Below are 22,410 nucleotides of genomic sequence, written 5' to 3'. Positions count from 1 at the left end.
CAGCCCCGTAACCTCCTGGCTGGCTCTTTGCTGTCCTACAGGCCTCAGCTCAAATGTCACCTTGCTGGAGAGCCCTCTCCCTCCGTCCCCTGATCTCTCACTCTGCCCAGTATCTACCACAGAGTAGATAGAGTAGTAGAGTATCTGTTCTCTTCTTACTTCTATCTGCCACTTTCTGTTCACTTGCATGCTTTTTATCTGGCTGTCTTCTCCAGAATGTTCTATAGGGTACTCTTAGTTCTCCCCAGCATCTAGCACAACCCGACTCATAGGAAATGTTCAAAGAATATTTGTCAAAAAGACGAGTGGGTGTTTAGTCTGGAGATGAGAACACCTTCTCCAGATGTTTACAGATGTGTCGTGAAATGGAAGCGGTCTTACTTGGTATCACTGCTGGATGGAAACTGTAGGGGTCGGGGGTAGTTCAGCTTCCCTCGAGAGAGAGCTAACAGTGTGAGCTGCCTCGGCAGGCAAGCACCCTGTGCCTGGACACCCTTGGCAGGGATGCCTAGTGCTCTGGAAGAGGCTCCTGTGTTCGGCAGGGCCTGGGACAGAAGGTGTCTCCACACCCTCTTCAACCATGGGAGCCTGCCGTCCCATGTCGCGGTCTAGCACCCTGCACGCGGTACAGGTCCTCTGCACTGACGACTTTTCCCTTGGAAGACTAGAACACTCAGTGGGTCCCATTTTTATTCACTGGTCCTCGGGATTTTATTTTTATGTGAAAAATAAACACACCTTTTAGCATAATGTTTGTCACCTGCAGCAGAATTTCTAGGGTGCTTTAGACTCTGGGGCTCCCCAGTTCTAGTGAATCAGGATCTCTGTGGGTGATGCTCAGGAATCTGGATGTGGCCGAGCGGCCCTGGTGATCCTTATACATAGCAGAGTTTGAGGAGCGCTGTCTCCAGGCCATCTTGTGCCTGGGTCACAGTGAATAATAGTGGCTTCTATGACTCCTGGCCCACGGATGAGCTGTGGAGTCTCGCCTCGTGGCCCTGACCACTGAGGTGGTCATACTGACGTAACTGACGTACTGAATGTATGGAGAGAGGGAGCAGAGACTGTCCCTGAAGGAAAAAGGACCAGCCAGTTCACCACTGAGAGTACAGACTTCCAGAGGAAGTAAGAGGCTCCTTAAGCTAGAGAAAGGGTGTGTGCAACTTTTACAAAAAGAAGCTGTACGTAAGGGAAACACCGGGAAATAGATGAGAGGGTATGAAAGTCAGCATTCATTACCTCTAGGGGGATGTTACAGAACTGTGTAGCTCAGGAGAGCGAGGAGGACATAGGTTATCTCCTACACCTTACGTAACATTGTATAAAAAAGGAAAAATTAAAACCTTCCAGGGATCTGTCTTTGCATGACCTTATGCTGGCCTCCTGTGACTGACTCACCCCACATCTGCACGCACAGACTTTCTTGGGAGCAGTTCCTCCATAACCTCCAGGGTCACAGCCCCCCGAATGGTGATGCTGCGAAAGTGAGGCTGTCCATCTTCTGTGGTTCCTGGCATGGGAGAGGCTGGCACTGACCGGGGAACTGGCTGCCCCATGACAGGGACCTACATACATCCTCTCTTAAATGCCTCAAAATGGGAAGATGGGTCTCACATTTTACAGACGCCAGATGGGTCTGAGTCATTATGTCGCGGGACCTCAGTGCAGCCAGGTGCCCTTCCCACTGAGCGGGAGTTCAGGTTCACTTGCAAACCCCTCACACGTCTGCTTCCTCCCTCCCAGTATCTGCTGTGAAACAGACAGCTGGTCTTAACTTTGGAAAGAGTCCTACTAAGTGTGACTACAAACAGAATAGGATTTGCCAATGAGAACCTTCTCTCGCATTCTGTTGATCACAAGATCACTCTGTGCAGCCTCTGCTATGGGGTTTTAATGGGGACAGTGACATCAGGAGCCCTGGCTACAGAGACTGTATGTCTGATGGCCCACAATGCATTCCTGACCCCAAAGTGACCAGCTCCTGGTTCTGCAAAGGCACTTTCCCCTCATCCCCCTGTCTGCTGGGGACTGGGAAAGTTCAAGGAGGCGATGACCCACAAGAGCTCTCAGGATAGCTGAGCCAAATGCATAGCCCCTCATTGGGAAAGGAAAGCCTCTCCTCTGCTAAAACTCCATGCAGCAGGCTGCAAGTTTGGGGTACAATTTGGGGTAATCAGAGTTATTCAGGTACATGTGAGGTGGAGGAGGGAAAGGACTTGGGACACTTGGTAGGACACACAGCTATTAAATAAAATCAAAGCACGCCGGTAAGTTCACGTGGACTGTTATTTCCTTTAATAATGCAAAGGTGTAAACTTCATAAAGGCCTCGCTGATTATCTACACAACAGTGTTAGCATTCTTATTAGTAACATACATGATCCAAACCTGCCATATAAATATTCCAGAAAGGAGCAGAGAAACCCCGCGGCATGGGGGGCACGGGCAGCACTGAGCAGGGCGCAGCGGCTGGGAGAGCCCGGCGAGGCGGCAAGTGCTTACTCCTGTGGGGGCTCGAAGGGCCGCTGTCTTGGGGATTCCCGGTGGGGCTGGGGGCCACAGCCATCACTGAGGACGGTGTCCAGTGCGAGTGGATGTGCCCTAACACTGTCTCTTGAAAGGCATCCCATTATAAGCCATGGGTCTGCAGTGGCCTCAAAGTGCCTTTGGCTGAGGCACGCCTCGCCCGGGGTTGTGCTGAGGGGACAGGGCTCTGTCAGGCCTCCCTATGCTTGGGACTAGATCTCTGAGGAGTCCCTTCAGAAACACTGACACTGTCCCTTCCCTAGGGGCGGGACTGGGGCCAGGCCGGGGGCCCCCCCTAGGGGAACATGTGACTTCTGCCTAAGATGATATCAAGAGCATGCCAGAGGCCAGGAGGACAGTGACGGGCCACTTGGGTGATGATGGATCTCTCCTTCCTTCGTCCTCCCTGCAGCTCTAACTGACCTGGGGTTTTTACACCAGGCCCAGAGGCCCCAGGTGCCTCTCCTCAATGCTCTGCCTTGAGCCTCAGAACCATGCCTGCTTCTCTTGTGCTGGTGTGAATGCAGGTCAGGGACCCCAGGCAGAGAGGTTCTAGATGGGGCTGGGGGTGCACAGGGCCGGGGCAAGAGGCACTACCTGCCTGAGCTGCTGGAAGAGTGTGTGTGCGTGAGCCTCTAAATTGTGAGCGCTGGGGACGCGGGCCTGTGCCGACCAACACCACCAGCCATGCCCTGCAGACCACGGGGTCCCTTGGATTCCCAAAGGGAAAGACTAGTCTTCAAACATTAGAAAAAACCAAATGGAACTAAAAAATAAACCAAAAAGAACAAAAATCAAACTTCTGTGGGATGTTTAGAGATGAGATGTATAGGATGATACGTGACCACAATGGACGGAGGTTTTCTTTAGCAGAGGGTCCATCCCCAAGCGTGTACAGGATGGTACTGAGCAGGACCCGCCTGGGTCTCCATGTGAGACTTTAGCAAACACACTGATCTTTCTCTCCTGGGCACGTGGAGAGGACACCCCCTCAAGAGCAGAGAGGACTAGCTGGCTTTCACCAGAATTTTCTAAATGTCACTAGAGTCACTGACCAATATGGGCGGGGGTCAGGGCATTCAGGAAGTACGACAGGCTGAGTGATTCGCAGTGTGGACACTCTGGGAGGGGCCTGTTCCCCACCCATCTGCTCTGGTGAGTATGTGCGGGGTCGCGGAGTGCGTGACCCATGCTGGGCTTGCAGTGGATACTTCTAACCTGGGGGCTGATGTTTATGCGACACGGTGGGTCACTGTGGGACCACAACCCCCAAGACAGGCTCTGTGCTAATCTGCTGGGCAGTCCCATTATCACTCTAACTGGGAGACGTGCATCTTTCAAAGCTGACTGGTATTGGGCATATCACAGGTTGGTCCTGTTCGCAGAGCCAGCATAAGGGGCTGGTTGTAATACCAGGACCACCGTGCCCCCCAGAACATCTGTTCAGCCCCGGAAAATGCCTAACGAATCCATTTTCTTCCACTGTATGGGCAACAGGGTGACTTACTTGGCCCATCATGTCAGCAAAATGCCCGGATGCATCAGAGCGGTTTGGCCCCCTGACCACGGGCACGTCAAGGCAAGCAGTGCCCATTACTCTTGAAGGGCAGAGGGGGAGCACGGGGTTGGAATGGGGTAGGGAAAACGTGGTGATGTGGACACTCTGATGCAAGCTTTAGGAGGTACTTAGACACTTTTCTCTGCCACATCATGTTCAGGTAAGAAAAAAAATGCAACAAGTAGCAGAGATGTGCAGAAACTTCTCTGTAAAACTAGCATGATGCTCTTCTAAAAACCGCATTTAAAGAAAAGTGCTCCCACATATTTTTGTACTGCCATTAAAAAAGGGGGCAAACTCCTCGTGAAGCAGCATGGAAGTATCCGCGAATGGTAAAATGTCTGGAGGTCCAGCTTTTTCCAATCACCAAACCTTCCTCTTCCACACAGAGCACTTGGTGGCGTGGCCGTGGCGGTCCTGACAGGTTCTTCCAAAGGGGGCAACTGATCATTCTCATGGGAACTGGGCATTTAAGCAAATTTAATTTGTGTGTGTTTGTGTTCAAATTCCTAACAGAGCAAAAGAAGAGTCACTGCAGAGAGAAGCAATGAGACAAAGGTGTAGGACGCACAGCAGCCTCCCAAGGTCGCTGAAGGTCCCAAGCAATGGGAGCCCAGAGAGAATGTGGTTGTTTAAAAACAAATGTGGCAGTGGGGATGTCCCAGTGACGCACGTCCAACGTGACATGTGTGACGACAGACGCAGGAAGGGGAGGAGGGGGGAGAAGGAAAGAGAAGGTAGAGACAGAAACAGAGGGAAAAAAAAATAGATAAAAAGAAAAAAAAATTAGGTCAAATACAGAAAACGCAAGAATCAAAGGTTAATTCAACTTAGTAAATTAGACTGACAAAGGTTAGGGAAGGGTTCAGTACAGTATTATTCCCATAAGGCCAGTTCCAAAGCTCAGCAAGGCCAGAAGCAGCACAGCAGGGTGAATTCGGGGGTTAGGGGTCAGCGAGCAAATGAAATTACAGTGAGAGAACAGAGCCTCCACAGTAAAGTACAAGAGTTTGATTAGGAGAGTGTTACCTTCGACTAAGGCAAGGCCTCTGAGGGGCAGTCAACGAGCTTACCCACAGCCTCCTGGCCTCTAGAGCTTTCTACGCGTAGCGGGAGAGATGCGCTGTGTGCAGCAAACTGTGCTTTTTCAGCGATAGATGGGACTCGTCTTCCCACTGCGCCATGGCCCCCACCCAGTTGCTCTTCAAGACGATCTCGCCTGCACCCCTCACCTTCTGCTACCACACCGACCACAGAATCCCACCAAGAGCGCACATCTTGTAGTTCAGAGGTTTTATACGCAGATCCCAACGCCACGGCCAGGAAAGTCCAACTAAGCACAGAGACACCTCCTCCTAATACGCGTGCGGTAGGTGAGCAGTCCCTCCGACCCTCTCCAGGTTAGTGGGGTGCCTTAACGCCTCTGACATCTTCACTGGGCAGGGCCCTGGAGGACAACATCTTCTCCTGTTTCTGTATCTGATTCACAGTGTCCCCACCTGCTGCAACCCCACGAGCTGATGCTGTGGGCACTACCCAACACGTGGACACAGCACGTCCGAGCAACCTGCCTGTGTCACTTAGCCCAGGCAACAAGTGCCACCAGAAGTCTGCCTTGCTGAAAAGGGGTTGCTCGAGCTTCTCCCCACCCCAACCCCCCAGCTCCTAAGTGTCCCATAAAGGCTGGGAAGATCTGGATACATTCCAGACCGTTGATTTCAATGAAAAGCTGACCAAAGAGCACAAAGAAAGAGAGGGCACAGGATGGCAGGGCCACCCCCGAGTGGACATCATATTAAGCAGTCGTGAGAGCGTTTCTTGCAGCCACACCCAAATGCCTTGCCTTTACCACTGACCATCTGCACTAAGGAGCCTCCCTGAGAATGCAGAGGGTAGGTCCAATCGACGTGTCTCATCTGTGGTTTAAGACCCACCTGTCAACTCCCTGGAGGCCCCAACAGGTCTATCGGACACACACACTCACGCACACACAACAGTCGGCCACCACACACTGGTGCCTTTGTTGCTGCGCTGACTCGCGCACATGCACGCCTGTGTCCCAGGCAGCCGTACCCTTTCTGTTCTCCCTCCTGCTGGGAGGTGCTGTTGTGATAACTGAATAGAGCACCCAGGCAAGCACTGGAGAGAGGACAGGCATGATGGGGCCAGACCAAGGCCACTGGGAGACCGAAACATCTTCCCCGCCATGCCTGAACACAGCAGAGGGTTTATGGGGCCCTTTTTCAACAGGCTGCAGCTGTATGGTCTATGCCCACCTCTCCTGCCTGAGGCCGGCCTTTGGCTGATCTGGGAAAGCAGAGAGGGGCTGAAGATCTCTCTCTGCTCTGCGGGTTTTGTCAGTGAGGGGACTAACCATCAACAGCAAGGTGGGTGGGCCAGCAAGCAGAACTCCCACGTTATTCCCACACTTGGGTTGGTCCCGGGTCCCTAGAAACAGTTCTACATCTCCTAGGAGAACCACTCGCATCACGGTTTCCAGCAGACTGCCTTTCACAGATGGGGTTTCCAAGCATCTACTTTCCTCATTTGCTCTGTTTCAAGTAATTCAATTTAATCTTTGTTTCAGTTGAGAGGCCCTTGGAAGATAGGCTTTTTAACTAATTGGGCACCGTCTCTTCCTTCTCTTGGGGTCCCCACAGAGAAGAGATCTGGAACATGACTGTGCAGTAAGCAAGCATCAAATAGCGCTTCAACAATTGGGTGGTCCTTGTAGGAAATGGCAGAGGGTAGATAAGGTCTCAAAACAAGATCCTTACTCAACCAGCCTCCAAGGCTTGGCTGGAGGTGGGGCTTTTCCCATCTCAGGGGTCCCGTGGACTGGCTCAGCATCAGTCCTTCAAGGCTGAATGACACAGGACCATTGCCCCAGGAGGCTTGGCCAAGCCTTGCTGGGGGTCCAGTACATCTCAACCCACTGCACAGATAGGTACAAAGCAAAACTAAGCTTTGCATGGGCGACCGATCATGAGGATGGCTGGAAGCAAGCAAGTTGTCAGGGGCTGTTCAGGCGCATTAGGAGGTGCAGCTTTGGTGCATTAATTCAAAGCGGGAGACTCACAGAGAGCAGAGGCGGTCATACCTGGGATGGCCGTGGGCTGGGCCGAGGTCCTGAACACAAAATGAGCCGCCTTGGACTTTCCCTGCTGGTTCTCAGCCACCACGTAGACTTCATATTCAGCATTCCAGTCCAGGGACTTGAGCATGACGTGGTCACTGCCGGATGGGAGCCGGATCTCCGGTTTCCACTCCGAGGAGAGCTTCTGGGAGAAACCGGCAGGAAGGACACAAGACACCAGGAAAGTTGAGATACAAATGTTGGTGAGGCCAGCTAACTGGAAGAACTCAAGGGAGTCACTAACTATTGGTGCAAACTAATAAAAAGAAAAACCACTGATAGGACATGGCGTGCATTCTTTACTAGCCTGAAAAACCCTAAGGATTGCACAGGTCAGGAGGTCACCCTTGCGCGTCTGCAAACACACAGACCTCGGCAGATAGCAGTGTGGCGCAGGGACCATCTGCCAAGCTGTGCTCCGTGTACGCGCACAGATACCCTGGAAGAGTAATGAAATAAAGAAGCTTCTTGTCTGATTCAGGATGTTGCTCATGCTCAGTCAGGTACGTGTGACTCGCCCTCCTGGACACAGAAACACTGCATCGATTTGTTTTATTAAAAAGAAAAAGGATCAGGGGCGCCCGTGTGGCAAGGTTGGTGGAGTGTCTGATCTCTGCTCAGGTCATGATCTCACAGTTTGTGGGTCTGAGCCCCACGTCAGGGTCTGTGCTGACAGCTCAGAGCCTGGAGCCAGCTTCCGATTCTGTGTCTCCCTCTGTCTCTGCCCCTCCCCAGCTGGCACTCTGTCTGTCTGTCTCTCTCTCTTTCTCAAAAATAAACAAAACATTAAGAAAAATAAAAAGTACGATTTATTGAGCACTTGCTATCTGCCTGGCACTGTACTAAAGGTTTTCCACAATTTTCTCACTGGATCCCTACCAAGAGCCTGTGAAGTGTTTTGCCAGGCTGCACATTCACGTGGCCATAGATCGCCATGTGGCCCATGTTTTTGTTTAAAACAAATTCAGCTGTCTGTATTCTCATTCTCTGAAAGGATCCTTTCCTTGGCAAACTCTATAATAAAGAGGCAACCAGAATACAAAGCAAATATTGTGTTATATAAAAATATTAATAACATGTTAATGATATCTAGCAAACACTGAGTGTTTAAAGTGCAAGACAGACGAACACAGGGCAGGTAAGGCTGTCATATCTTGGTGTTCCGTCCCTGCTATATTTTTTGTGTGTGTGTGTGTGGGGGGGGGGGGGGAGAGAACAGATGAGTGGGGCGGGGCAGAGGGTGAGGGCAAGGGAGGATCTTAAGCAGACTCCATGCTCAGTGCTGAGCCCGACTCGGGGCTAGATCTCAGCACCATGAGATCATGACTTGAGCCGAAATCAAGAGTCAGACGCTCAACTGACTGAGCCCCCAGGGGCCACTCCCCATTGTCTTTTTAATACAGACCTGCCTGACACAGCCACAGTGGCTCTTCTGGAAAACTGACATCTCAGGTGGCCTCATACGGGAGGTGTCTCCAGACCCAGCCGGCATCTTCAGGGTAATTATTGTTACCATGTACGGGGGGTTGCCAAGTGTTAGGTACATTTCAGGCTCTTTGTTTATATTATTCCTGATCTGTACAATAATGTAAGAAACTATTTTATCCCCATTTTCCAGATGGAGAAATGGAGGTTTTGGAAGACTGGGCATGCTGGTAAGTGGTAAAGCTGAAACCAGAACCCATCTGTCTGGGCCACATGAGGATAACAAGGGCCAGACACGCACTGTCCACTTCCTGCGGGCTGTGCTGGGCCACCACTCAATCCTGGCATCCTATTCCACAACGAGGTAGCCACAGTGGTCACTCTTACAGGGGTGTCTCGAGGCTGGGCCTTAGAGACGTTAGAGGAGGCTCTTCATCTGATGTCAGGCTCATGCCTGACTTCACAATTAAGTGGGGGAAGGGCTGAGTGGAATGACAGGTCTGCCCAGCAGCTGGCAGGGGGGTGGGGGGGGGGGGTGGGCGTGTGCCTGGTAGGGCTCTGTGCTGTAATGACTCTCCATTAGGCCCAACCAGGTAAGAGCTCACACATCATTTCAGTGGGGGCTGATCAAAAGAGAGGGAGTAAGTCAACTTCCTTGAAAAATCCTTTCTTGGGGGCTATTGGAAGAAAGAAAACTGCTCTCTGGTTCGTTATCTCTTACTGGTAAGAAATCCTAGCAAGAGACTCTTCCCAGTGTTCAGATTCTGCCTCTAAATCTCTCAGCAATTGACTCTGGTTGGCAGTGGCCAAGTATCATTCTAAAACCAGAGAAACAGAGTGATTCTCATTTTGGGGGATGGAGATGACAGGCGGCATGACAGAAATCTTAGATGGTGAGCAAACCAGGAAGAAAGGGTTCAGGGCCAAGCTCACTGTTAGCAGGATTAGAACAGCTCAGGTAGCTGTGAGGGGCAGGTGGGAATACCACGGTTTGGGATGGTAGGGCAGCCTAGGGCAGGGGCTAACAGCCCAGGGTCTGCACACAGACCTGAACTCAAACTCTGCCCACCCAGGCATGAGAGATCAGGCCGTCACTGAATGGATATAGTACTTCCTCTGTAAAGGGCAGATGATCATAAGAACAGCTTCATCAGGTTCTCGTGGGGAGAAAATCACAGTGCCTGGCCCATAATACACAGTTTACCAAATGTCCTGATTATGAGATACCAGTATATTATATGCAGAAGCTACCGGGTAATTGCAAAATCGCCTCGTAGAAATGTTCAAGAAGCAGAAAAATCAATCAGGATATGAGTTTGTCGCCACGTTCATTTCAGAGGTTTTGAAATGATCCCCGTGTAGACACGGCCTGATGGCTGTAGGTCAATCTTGGGATTTAAAACCCCGAGCAGGGCCCCTGAGCCCTGCAAGACACAGAAGGACTCTGTCCTGCCCTACTTCCCCCTTTCCCCCCCGGGATGTGCATGCTGTTGCCCCAACAAGGTGGGTGTGACAGCTGCAGAAGCAGGTGAAAAGGGGGACAGGAGCTACTCACCGCTCGATACTTGACCAGGTAGTGCCTGATGGGGGAGCCGCCGTCATCCTGTTTGATCAGATTCACCTTAATAGAGTTTCCATCCTCTCCCATCTGCCCTTCGAGTTTAGGTGCACTGGGTTCCCCTGAAACAGCCAGTTAATTCATGTGACATATTCGCCCACACGAAGAAAATCCAATCCAGAATGGGATGGAGTGATGGGGTGGGGCTGGGCTCTTTCTTGCTTTCTCAGAAATTCAAATGGTTGAAAAGCAGTAAATATAAAACTTCAGATTCCAGTGAGATACCTCAGACTTAGCCCCAAACTGGGAGTGACTTTTGGGAATGTTCTGGGAAACCCTATTAGCACAGTCCTTTTACTGTTTTAGAAACAGGATTTTTTAAAAACTGTTTCTCACTGGTGCTTGCATTTCCTTTTTGCTGTTCTTACAACTGCAGATTTAACTTTGATGAGCCTGATGCATTTTGAGGAACAGCCTGAAATACAGGCAAATGTGCATAAGCGTTTAAAGGAGAAAACCTACACCCATAAAATAATTCTTCACAGCAGCCAGTTTCTTCCCTGGATACATGATTCATCTCAGGGGGCTAGGGGACCCATCCCTAATGGGGACGGAATGACACTGCATTCTTGTGACCAGCTTTCCATGAATTAAATTGCATCACTTAGACTCATTCATATAAAAACATGACAAGTTTCCAGGTGTGATTAAATAAAGCACAATTTGCCACGGGCAAGTCTCCTGTAAGCATCCTGCATTTACGGCTCAACTGCCTGAGTGATAATCCTTGGTACCTCGTTTAAAGTAACAATCATGAAAGTCTTTCTGTTTGTGAGCAGAGAAATGTTTCAGCATTTCTCAACAGAAAAAAAAGTCGATGTCTCTACCTGTGGTATACACTCAACTCGTGAACCCAAGACAGAGGAGGAAGGTGAGCTCGGTACGGACGAATTACCAGAGGTGGGATGCTTCTTCAGTAAATAAGACGCCGACTTTCTTTAAGAGAAACTGTTTCACTAGTGAGTACTGGGAGTAATGAGGTAAGAGAATGTCTGGTATGAAAAGTTAAAATGAAGATTTAACGCATTCGGGAATTCTGCACTTCCTTCAAAGACACACATCTCTGTGTCTATTTCGTGTCCTCAGACAGAAAATTGGGAGAGCCTACAAGAAGTCACCTTCTGGGAGGGTTGTCCTGGCTCGTTCACTGGAAGACAGAATCATAGACATGTGACCAAAGAACCCAGAAAGGTTTGTCGCCAGGCTTTGGACCTCATCACCCCAAGGTATACCTCTGGCCATTTGTGGCAAGGCTGCTGGCAAAGCCGTTCAGCCCCCCTTCCTCATTCAGCTACTCTGGGAACCTCACAGTGGCCTTGTGTCCGGCTCCCGACTTTGAGACAAGGAGGAACCAGACAGGGAAAGCTACTGGCCAGCCCTTGCTGCTCAGCCTGGGCCTGTAGCACGAAGCCCACATGGCAGCTCCTTAGAAATGCAGATTCCGTTTCAACAAGATCCCAAGGTGATCCTTGTGCGCCTTTAGGTGATGGGGACACACAGAAGCTGACAGGGAAGGTGCATCCCCTTAATGTCAGGGGTGATTTAGGAAGTCACGCTTGTAATTGGTGTTCCTCCATCAGCAATTAAAAAAAAAAACCAGGAAAAAAAGGACAAGGTTTTAGGCAAGGTTTTAGGCAAAGACTTGTCCTGTTTTCATGTCGCTATCCAGCTGCTGGTCCCAACTATTCTTTGGAAAATTCTTAGCAATTTGGTTTCGATAATGTCAAGGCAGGTATGCTTTTCAGATTCTTTTGAAGTTTTATATTTACTGCTTTTCAGATTCTCCAACCATCTTTCAGATGGTCTTTTGGACCATCCTAAGCCTTAGACAACAGTTGTGTCTTATATCATTGTAAATATCCAGGGCTAGAAAGGAACTCAAACAAAGTGGAGGATATTTCGGAACCGGGCAGGTCTGCACAGTCACAGATGGCAGGAGTAGGCACAGTTGAACTGGATAGCTCTGTTCTCTGAATGCAGGGGACAGACTGGTTCTGGCTGGCCTGGGACTTCCAGGTGTGAACCTCACAAGTCCTGCACTCAGGCTGACCGGGAGAGCTCACGGCCCCAGACTGAATGGGGATGGACATTAACGAGGACTTTTGTATTCAGAATTGCAACACTGACTCTTGTGATGGTCGATTTGCCTTAAGGAGGGAAGGCAGTGGCATCAGTGGCCCTTCCAACACAGTCATGGGGCAAGGACCCGGTCCTTCCCCCAAAGCTTCCTTGGAAGGTAAACGGAGATTAATCTGCTGGGGCTGCTCTGGCTGTACTTTCCCTATGATTTCCTTCCAGATTTGAGCAGCGTGGGTTTCAAGGCTGAATCAAGACCACAAAACACTGGACCCTGCTTTAGGAGTGGGTGGGGGGGTTGTATCTACTTAGAAGAGGTACTCTCTTTCATGTTTGTGGGGATCCCTGTAAAACTGAATGCTTGGACAGGCCACTGCCTCAGTATCCATGTTTGCAGAATCCATGCCCCGAACGAGGTGTTCTCTAGGGCCCCCCTCTGGCTCTGACAGCACTGTGACCCAATGACAGTCACTGTGTTAGGACAAACTATCAAGAACACCTTGGCTATTTTCAAAACACTGTGAAAGACAGACGCAAAATAAGGATGGTCCTACCAATTTCAGGGCAATGTATCCCCAGATCAGCAATTCCACATCTCTAAGGCACGGACGGGGTTGTCCATTTTTCTTTACAGTTTTGAAAGTTATCCTCCCCAAAGTCCTATCTTTGCAAAGAGACCCCAACTGTCTTCAGAGACATGGGAACAAATGTCTTGCCAAGGATTCCCTGCAGAAACTAACAGCCCCGATGAAAGCAGTCAAATCTTATCTTTGGATGTGTTTCAGAAAAAATATGATTGGAACCACAGAGAAACCACTAAAAACTATACCACAGTTAGACCACAGTTCTAACATTTACCAAAGTTGGAACACTATCGTTGCTATTTTATTGGAGCGACTACCATGTTATTCTGATATATGTGTATTTCTTTCTTACAGAATGTAGAGCATGGCATATAATATTTACATGTCTCATTTAAAGAGCTTTAACTATGATTTACTCAACAAACGTTTACAGAGTACCTACCTCCCAGGTACCAGATAATCTCTTAGGCATTGGAGTTTCAAAGGTAAACAAGACCTTTGTAAAGTAAAAAAGTTCGGTTTGTCAAAAGAAAAAAAGAAACCTAGTTATGATCAACTCTTTTTAAAAATGGCGGGGCCCTTGTATGGAAAGGTAACCCTTCCTGTGACGGTGTTTCTAGAGGAAGATGACCTTCAACTAACATCAGAGGGATTCTGACCAACTCTACACAACGTGTAGTCACATAAAGGTGGAGAAAGCAATATTTAAACAGTTGTCTTCTCCATCTTCAAATGCACACTCTCTGTCCATTTTTCTCAAGATTACGAATAGGCTAAAGGAATTGCTTCCTGAGCTGTTGGCGAAAAGGAGACTCTAGCCATACCTGATGAGGGATGGGCTGACCCTGAAGAAATGGGGCCTTGGCATTTGGGTGGCTCACTGCTTTGCTGAACACATTAGGAGAGGAAATTATTTAGAGGGTCCCAATGTGCACTCTGTTCTGAAATGGCTGCCCTGATTGAAATCATTATGGGTAATTTCAGCAAAACCAATATTGTAATTATTTGTAAATGTTGGTTTGCGATTCAGCAGCAATTGGCAGGTTGCTCCAAGAAAACCCCTGTGGTCAATTACACCTTCTGAATTTAGCTTCAGCCATGAGTCAACTTTTGCCCCCAAATATTTCACGTAAAGACTCAAAACAACATCACCTTAAAAATAAGCCTTGCCGATAGCAAACATAAAATATTAGGCAACTCTGGTATTTTCTAGAAGAGTGTAAATCACGGATGCAAGAAAAGAAGAATGTACCATCGAGACCACATACAGTCAGAAATGTGGTAGGCTCGTCCTATAAATTCCTCCCAGAAATCGTAATTGAAGTGTGTATTTCTGTCCTTGCAGATTGTAGGTTCTTTGTAATTTGTGTGCTATTGTGCCCTAAAATCTGAGTCAGCTTCAATTCCTTCCCCTCGTCAGCACAAGTCTGGAGGTCCGAAAACTACTGCTGGGTACCTGAATTCCACAACAGAAATTATAGCAGGCTTAGGGGTTCTGGACAGCATCTGTGAATTTTAGAAGGAAAACAATCTTCTACTTCTTACTCAAAAACGCCCAGGTACCAAGAAGTATACCTTCTGACTGAAATGCCGAGGTGCCCCATGGCATCCCTGACAGAGGCCTGACCTGCATTCTTTTTTCCTGACCTTTGCTCTCTCTCCCACAGGGACCTGCACAGACTTCGGGGCCTCTGAGTATAAACCAGTGATGGATACAGGGCTTGCATTAGAATCTATCACATTTTCCATCAAATAGGGTTGTCTGGCATCAAAAATACCGTTACTTTTGTTTATCTTAACTCCTGTTCCCCTTTGGTCCATTACATCCTGCAAGCAATGTGAAATTTACGTATGCCTTTTCTATTATTTGTTTAGAAGAGTACAAAATGGATGACTTGGCTGTTCAAGTATGAAGCCCATTTGATTTTTCCCAACTCAGGTACATTCGAAATTACATCAAGAGGTTAGACGTTTGATCGGCCTTAGGATCTGTAGTTATAAGGCTGCTGATTGTCCTTCCTAAGACCAGGCTCTTTGCCGAACAAATGAATCTAGTGGGATCTGTGCTGCTTTCATCCTTGGAGCCTCAAACGCTCTGGGACGCCCCCTGTGACAACCCGCCTGGCTGAGGGGGCTTTCTGACAGTCCCGGCGAGCGGCTGTCAGTCCGAACATACCCAACCCTGGACGGGGTTCATTCTGGCCTAAGCATTGCTCCTCCAGATCGGGCCTGGGGAATAAATGCTCCTTTTCTCCTGAGCTCTTTCCTCCTTGTTGTCAAGAATATGCTTGTGCCAGCGCCAGCTGACTCACTGCCACCCTGGTCTCCGGCTCCAAGGAACGCCAAGGGATGCAGGGAGTGGGTATAAGCCATGGCCAATTCCCTGGCTCTCCACAGAAAGGACGCGTAGCCCTGTGGCCACGCTCACGGGGGCATCCGGCCTACACATCCCTCTCAAATCGGGCCCCTCAGGAACTACGAACGTGAGCGTGTGAGCTGGGGGTGGGTGGGGAGGCCAGTGGCAGGAAGGGATATGAACTGAACAGCAAAAGATGAACTCTGACAGACTGAACCACAGAGATACCAATTCCCTTCTCGTGGGTGTCATGAAAACACCACCAGATTAGCTGATCAATTATCTCTGTTTCATCATCATCCTAAAAATGAAAATAGGACCACGAACGTATGGCTTGTGGTTATGGGGCTGATCCAGGCTGAGGAAGTTAGGACCCAAATAACCTCCAACAATTAACTCGGCTCCCGCCTGCGAGGCCGCCAAGGGGAGTCTGTGCACATCTTCAACACGATTTCACGGACATTAGGTTACTTATAAAGAAGTACAAAGCTCCTGGGAAGCCCTAGGGAAACGGGCCCTTTGCAGAGCCCCCGGCCTCTGCCCCCAGGATTCGGGCCGACACGCGTCACTGCCTCCCCTCTGCAGACCCTTCACGCTAGCTCTCTACCCTGTAACCGCCAGTGCGGGGAATCCTTAAGAATAAAGGCAATTAGAGCAGAGCCCTGGTGAAAAGTCTATGTCGACCTGCCAGAGACCGTGGCAATCCAGACACACAGCTGTAAAAAAAAAAAATAAATAAATAAAGGAAGGAGTGGAAGGGGTGGTTAGTGATGTTTTCAATCTAAGAAGGAAGAGTGGGTGTTAAGGAGCTTAGTTCACCAGAATCAGCATGTCCTAGTACGAGAGGCAGTGTCAGTAGCTAAAGAAAAGAAGATCATTATGAATGGGGGGGGGGGGGTGGTGATCCATGCTAAAACATGCAGCACACTGACAGAGGGGCGCAGGGGGCTTCTCATCACACACATGCTGGCGGTGGGGAGGGTGGGGAGGCCCGTTTACTTACACAGAGTCCTCATAGGTGACAGAGTCACTGGAGGAAGGAGGCCCGGCCACGACGAGGTGCCATGATATTAAAAATCAACTTGGCACGGGAGCATCTTAGCTCACCACAGCAAGCCCACTCCTGGGATCCTGGGACAGGTGCCTAAGTTTCCCCATCATGAACCCCTATTTGCAAAGCTCTACAGGTTCAGGACTAAGGGAGCCAAGGGCATGGTGTCCAATGCCTGTTTTCACCTCCCTTCTGACCCCGTGCTGCTGAACCCAGTCAACACTGTGGACGGGAACCTGAGATTTACACAACATGCAGCATGTGTCAAGGGCATCCTAGGCAATGTGTGTGTGTGTGTGTGTGGGTGCGTGTGTGGAGGGGGCAGTGGTGGAACAGGAACTGGATTTCATCAACTGTCGGGTGTACACCCCTCTGCTGGGAGATGCACCTGCTCACTTACCCATCCTCAGGCCCCACTCACCTGAAAGCCTTGCTAGTGTTCAGAGAAAGGAGGCAAGCACTGTTTTTCACTAAGCTTCATTTCTCTCCCCCGTGAATTTTACTCGCTACCACCCTCTTCAGTCCCTTAAATTGTATTATTAAGGGCCATTTCTGGCTGCTTGCTGCCCATCTGAATAATGAGTCCTCCGCCTGTCCCTTTGCAAATGGTAAGAGAGGGTCTGTCACAGAAGGGAATGTGGTTTGACAAGGGGGTAATCATACTTTCGAATTCTACAGGCACTTTAACTGATTTTTTTTTTTTTTTTTAGCACTGGCCACATTTTTACTGACACCCAAGACCATTGCTACAGTGCATTTCTGGGGCAACCGCAGGAAACATCTTCAAACATTTCTTGCCTTGCTTAAAATGTCTGGAAGAGATCTCTGTCCAGAGGAGTGGATCTGTTTCAACCTTGCTCATGTGCTCTGCTTCATCCTGAATTCTAGCACTGCACAGAAATAACCAAACTTGTTTTTAAGAAAGAAACGAATGGGTTTCAACCCAACACCTCACCCTTCAGATCTCAGGGAGAAAATCCGGGTTTTCCCTTGGAACAGTCACCTCAAGTCTTTAGAAGAACACAGTCCCCATCAGAGAAATAATGAAACCACAGGATGTGGAGACTCGGGAGTTTAGAAAATCTTAGGCTCCCAGTATCCCCTACCCTAAGGTTCACAGATTAGGTTGCCTTTTGAAGGTAGGTCAAAGTCATTAGCATGTCAGATGTTCCCCTGCTTTGGGGACACACCCACTTAGTTTCAGACAGCGTAACTACCACACATCTTTTTGGAAGTGACAGACGGCTCCAACCCAAGACCTCGTCCAGGAGTCTGGTTGTAAACGGGACTCAACATGGGCACAGTGACCACACCCAGAAAGCTGACGTCCTCAGAGGTGGTCAGTGTGCAGGATGAGCAAGAGGGAGCATCCACAGGGCTCACACGCACAGGGGCACAAAATGAGAGGACAGACCAGGAACGGAGAACATGCATGCAACAGCTATGGACGGTTTTGTCTGTGTGAATGTCGCCCAGTCAGTTCCTTGGAGACGTGAGGCCAGACGGGGACCCCTCGCATGCACAGGCACACTGGGCGGTTATTCGTGTTAGTCTGGCTTTCGTGATCAGTGCAGCCTATGTGTCTCAGGTTGTGATGTGACGTAACAATTTTCAGTTAGAAGAGAACAGAATGCATGTGACTCCCAGGGCAGGTTTTGAATAGGTGTTTGATTTTACAGTGGGGAAGTTGCAAGCAGAGGCTTCCTTTTCTCTTTATGGTAAACGAGAAATGTTTTCACAAGGTTGTGACAGTCACAATATTAACTAATTATTTTGTCACGGCTATGCGCTTAATTAGGCTATGATTTTATTTCCTTTGCTGCAAGGGTCAATCATGTGCTTCTTGATCACAAAGAGATCTCCAGTCATGGTTAACTGCCAACTTTTGCTTTGATTTCTAAGCCCCACTGTCCAGGGGGGAGGGTCACTCTTAAAAAGTGACACATCAACAATGCAAACTGCTTTCATTCCAAATTCTTAAATCTCTCCCTTCAGAAAGTCCTCAATTTGCATGAATTTTATGAAGCACTCTCATTGGTTTTGAGCAAATAGAACCTTTGCAATTGATAACATTTCTCTCTGTAGCATTTCAGTGTCGTAAACAGATACATTTCACATTTTCACAGAAATGACTCATTTTAGAGCAGCTGTGGTTTTCAGAACTACTGGATAAAGTTAAACAACAATGTCATAAAGGTCACTGAAAAAAACCGCTTTCTGGGAAGTAATTTTTATGAACTCTCTGGTAAAAATTCAAGTTTGCAAACTGCGTGGTGGTAAATGTGGTTTTGCTGTGGATGGCAGTTTGTAGGGCCAAGTTTCTTGGAGCGAAATGTTAAACCAAAGCCTGCCACGGTATCAGATTGTCATGTCAAGGCTGCAAAGAATTGATGGATTCTAGAGGTGAACTGAGAACAAGAGGAAATCTCTCAAATGGCTTCGCTTGGGAAATCTGAGACGGGAAGAAATGAGTGGGCCCTAGGTGCCAGGCTGTGGTCCCAGGTTTATTTCCCTAATCAGAACAAAGAGTTTTACCTTCTGTTCACCAGCGTGGACGACATCATCAGCACCATGCAAGCCACATGACAAAGTCACATGATACGCACGCACATGATTGGTTGAAAGGAAAGTGGAGGAGGTCACATGGAAAATACAAAAAAATTAAAAACTGATGTAAACAATGGGCAGGGAGAAAAATCAACAACAAAATCACAGACTAAATAAAAGGAGAAATCAAATTAAATTAGCAGCATATATAGGAAACATTGGGAGGACAGTAAAACTGCCCAGAAATAGAAGGATAATAAATTGTAAAGAGCATTTGGTTAACGACACCAATAAGCATTAGATACAGCTGCAACACTGCATATTAATACCACATCAAGGAGTATGTAAACTTGTTTGGAAATAGGGAGGTGTTTCTGCCGGGACCCAGATGTCAAAGTCAATCCAGAAGACTGCTGAAGGAAAAAAAAAAAAAAAAGCAAGTTATTATTCACAGATTCCAGAAATCTCTCGGCATCCTTGGAAAACGAGGGCAATCAAGGAGAATATGGGTCGTGCAGGAGAAGTCTCCAGACTGTGTGTCCTGTAAGAACAAAATATTACGTTACACTGAGAAAAGCCATTGCCTGTTTCCTTTGGTGCATGAGGAGAGGGGGAGTGGGTGCAGGCCAGAGGAGGCAGCCCTGGGGATTCCCTCCTCGCTCTCCAATTCATCTACCCGCGTTATCCCGGAGCTCCCAGTGACAGCCCCGTTGAGACACCTGTGAAGGCAGAGGCTAGTCAGTGCACAAAGGGACAAGGTTTTCTTCTGGTGGTCAAGACGGTGGCTCCATCAACACTGAGGAGCGAAACTGAACGGACCCCCTGGCCCCACGAGCTAAGACTCTGACCCTGACCAAGTGCTTGGGCATTGGTGGACACAGTTCTCTGTCCAGACTTGTGGCTGCACTTGATAAGATATGGATTTGGTTGTGATCATTAAAAAAAATGTTTGGATTTGTCCACGTTCCTTTTTGTCATCTGTTGTATTTATACTCTAATTTGTTACTGAATGACCTGCCTTGTCCAAAGGCAGTTTGGGTTTCCTGCCTTCACTTGCACAGGCCAGGGGAAGATCAGCGAAATGCCAGTTGAAGCTAAGAGAAGGGCAAAGAGGGGAGGCGGAGAGATCTTTCTGTCCAGAGCACGACCACTGCTTAAAAATAATGCAAGAGAAATATGCTTCAGCCCAGTTACATATTCTTGACGCTCTGAGCGGATGGAGGCTGTGCTTCCTACTGTCTGAAACTGTACAGGCTCTGGCACATTCCAACCAAGGGTATCCTGCGGGGATTACATTCACCTGATCAGTTTCTCTTTTGATTTTATCTAGGACACCTTCGTTCACTCAGAAGTATAAATGGATCACCGCGCACACACACACACACACACACACACACACACACACACACACACACCCACACGCACTCCATAGCAAAAACAGGAGACATTATTTATTTTCATCCCTATTGATTGGCTGACGATTGATGGGTTGTTGTACGCATCTAGCTACTCTGCTCTTAGCTCCACTGTATTCACACGTGCTACCTTTTGCCTTATTGTTGAGGAATGTGCTCATGCCAAATACAGGCTGCTGCCCAAGTGTGACGGTCTTTCCTTCATCCCAGTATCCACTGGGACTTAAATTTAGGTCAGTAGTCCAATGGTGCGCGCACGCACACACACACACACACACACACACACACACACACACACAAGACACTTTCTTCTCTTTTAATGTCACTTTCTAGGCATTTTTTCTGTGGACAGAAACGTCTGATGTTTAAAAAGTAAACATCTGTCAGGGGAGAACACCTAATTCCTCTTTAAGGATAAATCTGGATTCAAGGTTCCAGGAAGGACCAATCTACAGTGAGACACCTTAAGTATGACCGAGCTGTGCAAATGCATTACATAGCCTACAATGCCAGGTCCACACACCACACCAAGCTGGGAAGACCAGGAACACGGCTGTTAGAAGAAGAAAGGGTGCTATTAATTGCATTCTTTTTCCCAAATGCAAAAAACAAACGAACAAAAAACAACCCACCCCCAAAACAACCTATCATCTGAGTGAAGCCCGCACAAGCACAGTTCCATGTCCCCTGCTCTGCTCTGCCGACAAAGTGAAACCTGAAAAGCATCAGGAATTAAAATTCATTGCAGCACACACACACAGAGAACACCAAGAAAGCAGACCCTCAGCTATGTTCTGCAGCAGAGAAAAGAACCATTTCATGCAACACACACAACCAGGAAACTCTTTTCTTCTCTGTTCAATTATGTATCAGAAACCCTGGCCCCGGGAGCGGGAGCGAGTGGGAGCTATATTTTGCATACATGCTTTCTGCCTTCTCTGGCTACTGCTCAATGGATGCATGTCATTTCTTCCTGTGCACTCAGAAATATAGGATCTAAACCCCCACTTGGCCATGGACATCGCTGTAAACACACACACACACACACACACACACACACACACACACACACACACGGGATCCTGTTGACTTGGGACTTAAGGCCTAACACACAAGCTCACCTCATTAGAGCATTATAAAGGCAAGCTTGGAACACGTCACAGTTGTGATGAAGTGTAATGTTTTCCACAAGTCTGGCCCCAACTCTACCCTCAGCAGATGAATTCCAGAGCTCTGATCTGGACTCTGGGTAACAAACTTGAGGGGGCTTGGCTATGCTTTCCGGGGCCACCATTTTCCTAGCTCTGAGGAGGAGGGCTGTGAGGAGGCCTCTGCCCCCCTGTGCCCTGTGCATTCCTCATGACCCCTTGCCTTGCCTCAAGGTGCCACGAAGCAGGGCATGCTGTCAGGAAGGAGCGGCTCCTGCCCTCTCTGCTGCCTCCGCCACCTCCCACCTGTCTATTTTTCTCTATTCCTTCCCTTGTTCTCAGTCTTGGCAACGTGCGTGCGTGCACGCGTGTGTGTGTGTGTGTGTGTGTACGCATGTGTGCCACGCTTCAGAGGGGAGGGACAACTAAAGCGGGGAAGAGATGCTGCTCTTTTGTCTCCTTGGTGTTTCTCTAATCCTATTCTGTTGTTTCACACAAAGGGAAATTTGGAAAACTCTCTTCATGCAGAATGTTCTTCACATAATCACCCCAGCTCTTCCTGGACTCCTGGCCACGCAGACAGCATGCGTAGGAAACCACACCAGGCGGAGAGCCTCCATGCATTCACAACTGTTACTGTTAATATAAGGGACAATGTCAGGCAGCACTGTGACCCAGAAGTCAGCTCGGCAACAAGCAGCAATCTGGCCAAGAGCCGCCATAACTCTATACTCACTAGACGGTTCTGTGGTTGGGAGGGCAGGAAGAGGCCAGGTTGCTATGGAAACACGAAGGGCAGACAGGGCACAGAAAGGTGAAGGAGAGAATGGAGATATAAATTATATTCATAAGTAAACATATGAATGTGTTTATATACATATATAGACATTATTATAAAGAAAAGCAGGGGATATTCTCTCATTTCCTCCTTCCCTGATTTATCATTGTAAATATAGAGATTTAAAAAAAAA

General features: G+C 48.5%; 1 protein-coding gene across 1 annotated transcript in view; it reads right to left on the bottom strand.

Moving 5' to 3' along the window:
- Window positions 1-22,410, bottom strand: part of NCAM1 (neural cell adhesion molecule 1) — a 387,986-nt gene that overhangs the window by 10,542 nt on the left and 355,034 nt on the right. The window contains exons 22-23 of the mRNA XM_042904392.1: window positions 10,200-10,324; window positions 7,184-7,364 (exon numbers count right to left, since the gene is read on the bottom strand). Of these exons, the coding sequence (XP_042760326.1) occupies window positions 7,184-7,364; window positions 10,200-10,324 (306 nt within the window). The remainder of the gene's footprint in view (window positions 1-7,183; window positions 7,365-10,199; window positions 10,325-22,410) is intronic.

The sequence above is a fragment of the Panthera leo genome, chromosome D1 (genome assembly GCF_018350215.1).
Source record: "Panthera leo isolate Ple1 chromosome D1, P.leo_Ple1_pat1.1, whole genome shotgun sequence".
Classification (NCBI taxonomy): domain Eukaryota; kingdom Metazoa; phylum Chordata; class Mammalia; order Carnivora; family Felidae; genus Panthera; species Panthera leo.
This window is presented reverse-complemented; position numbering and strand designations above follow the sequence as displayed.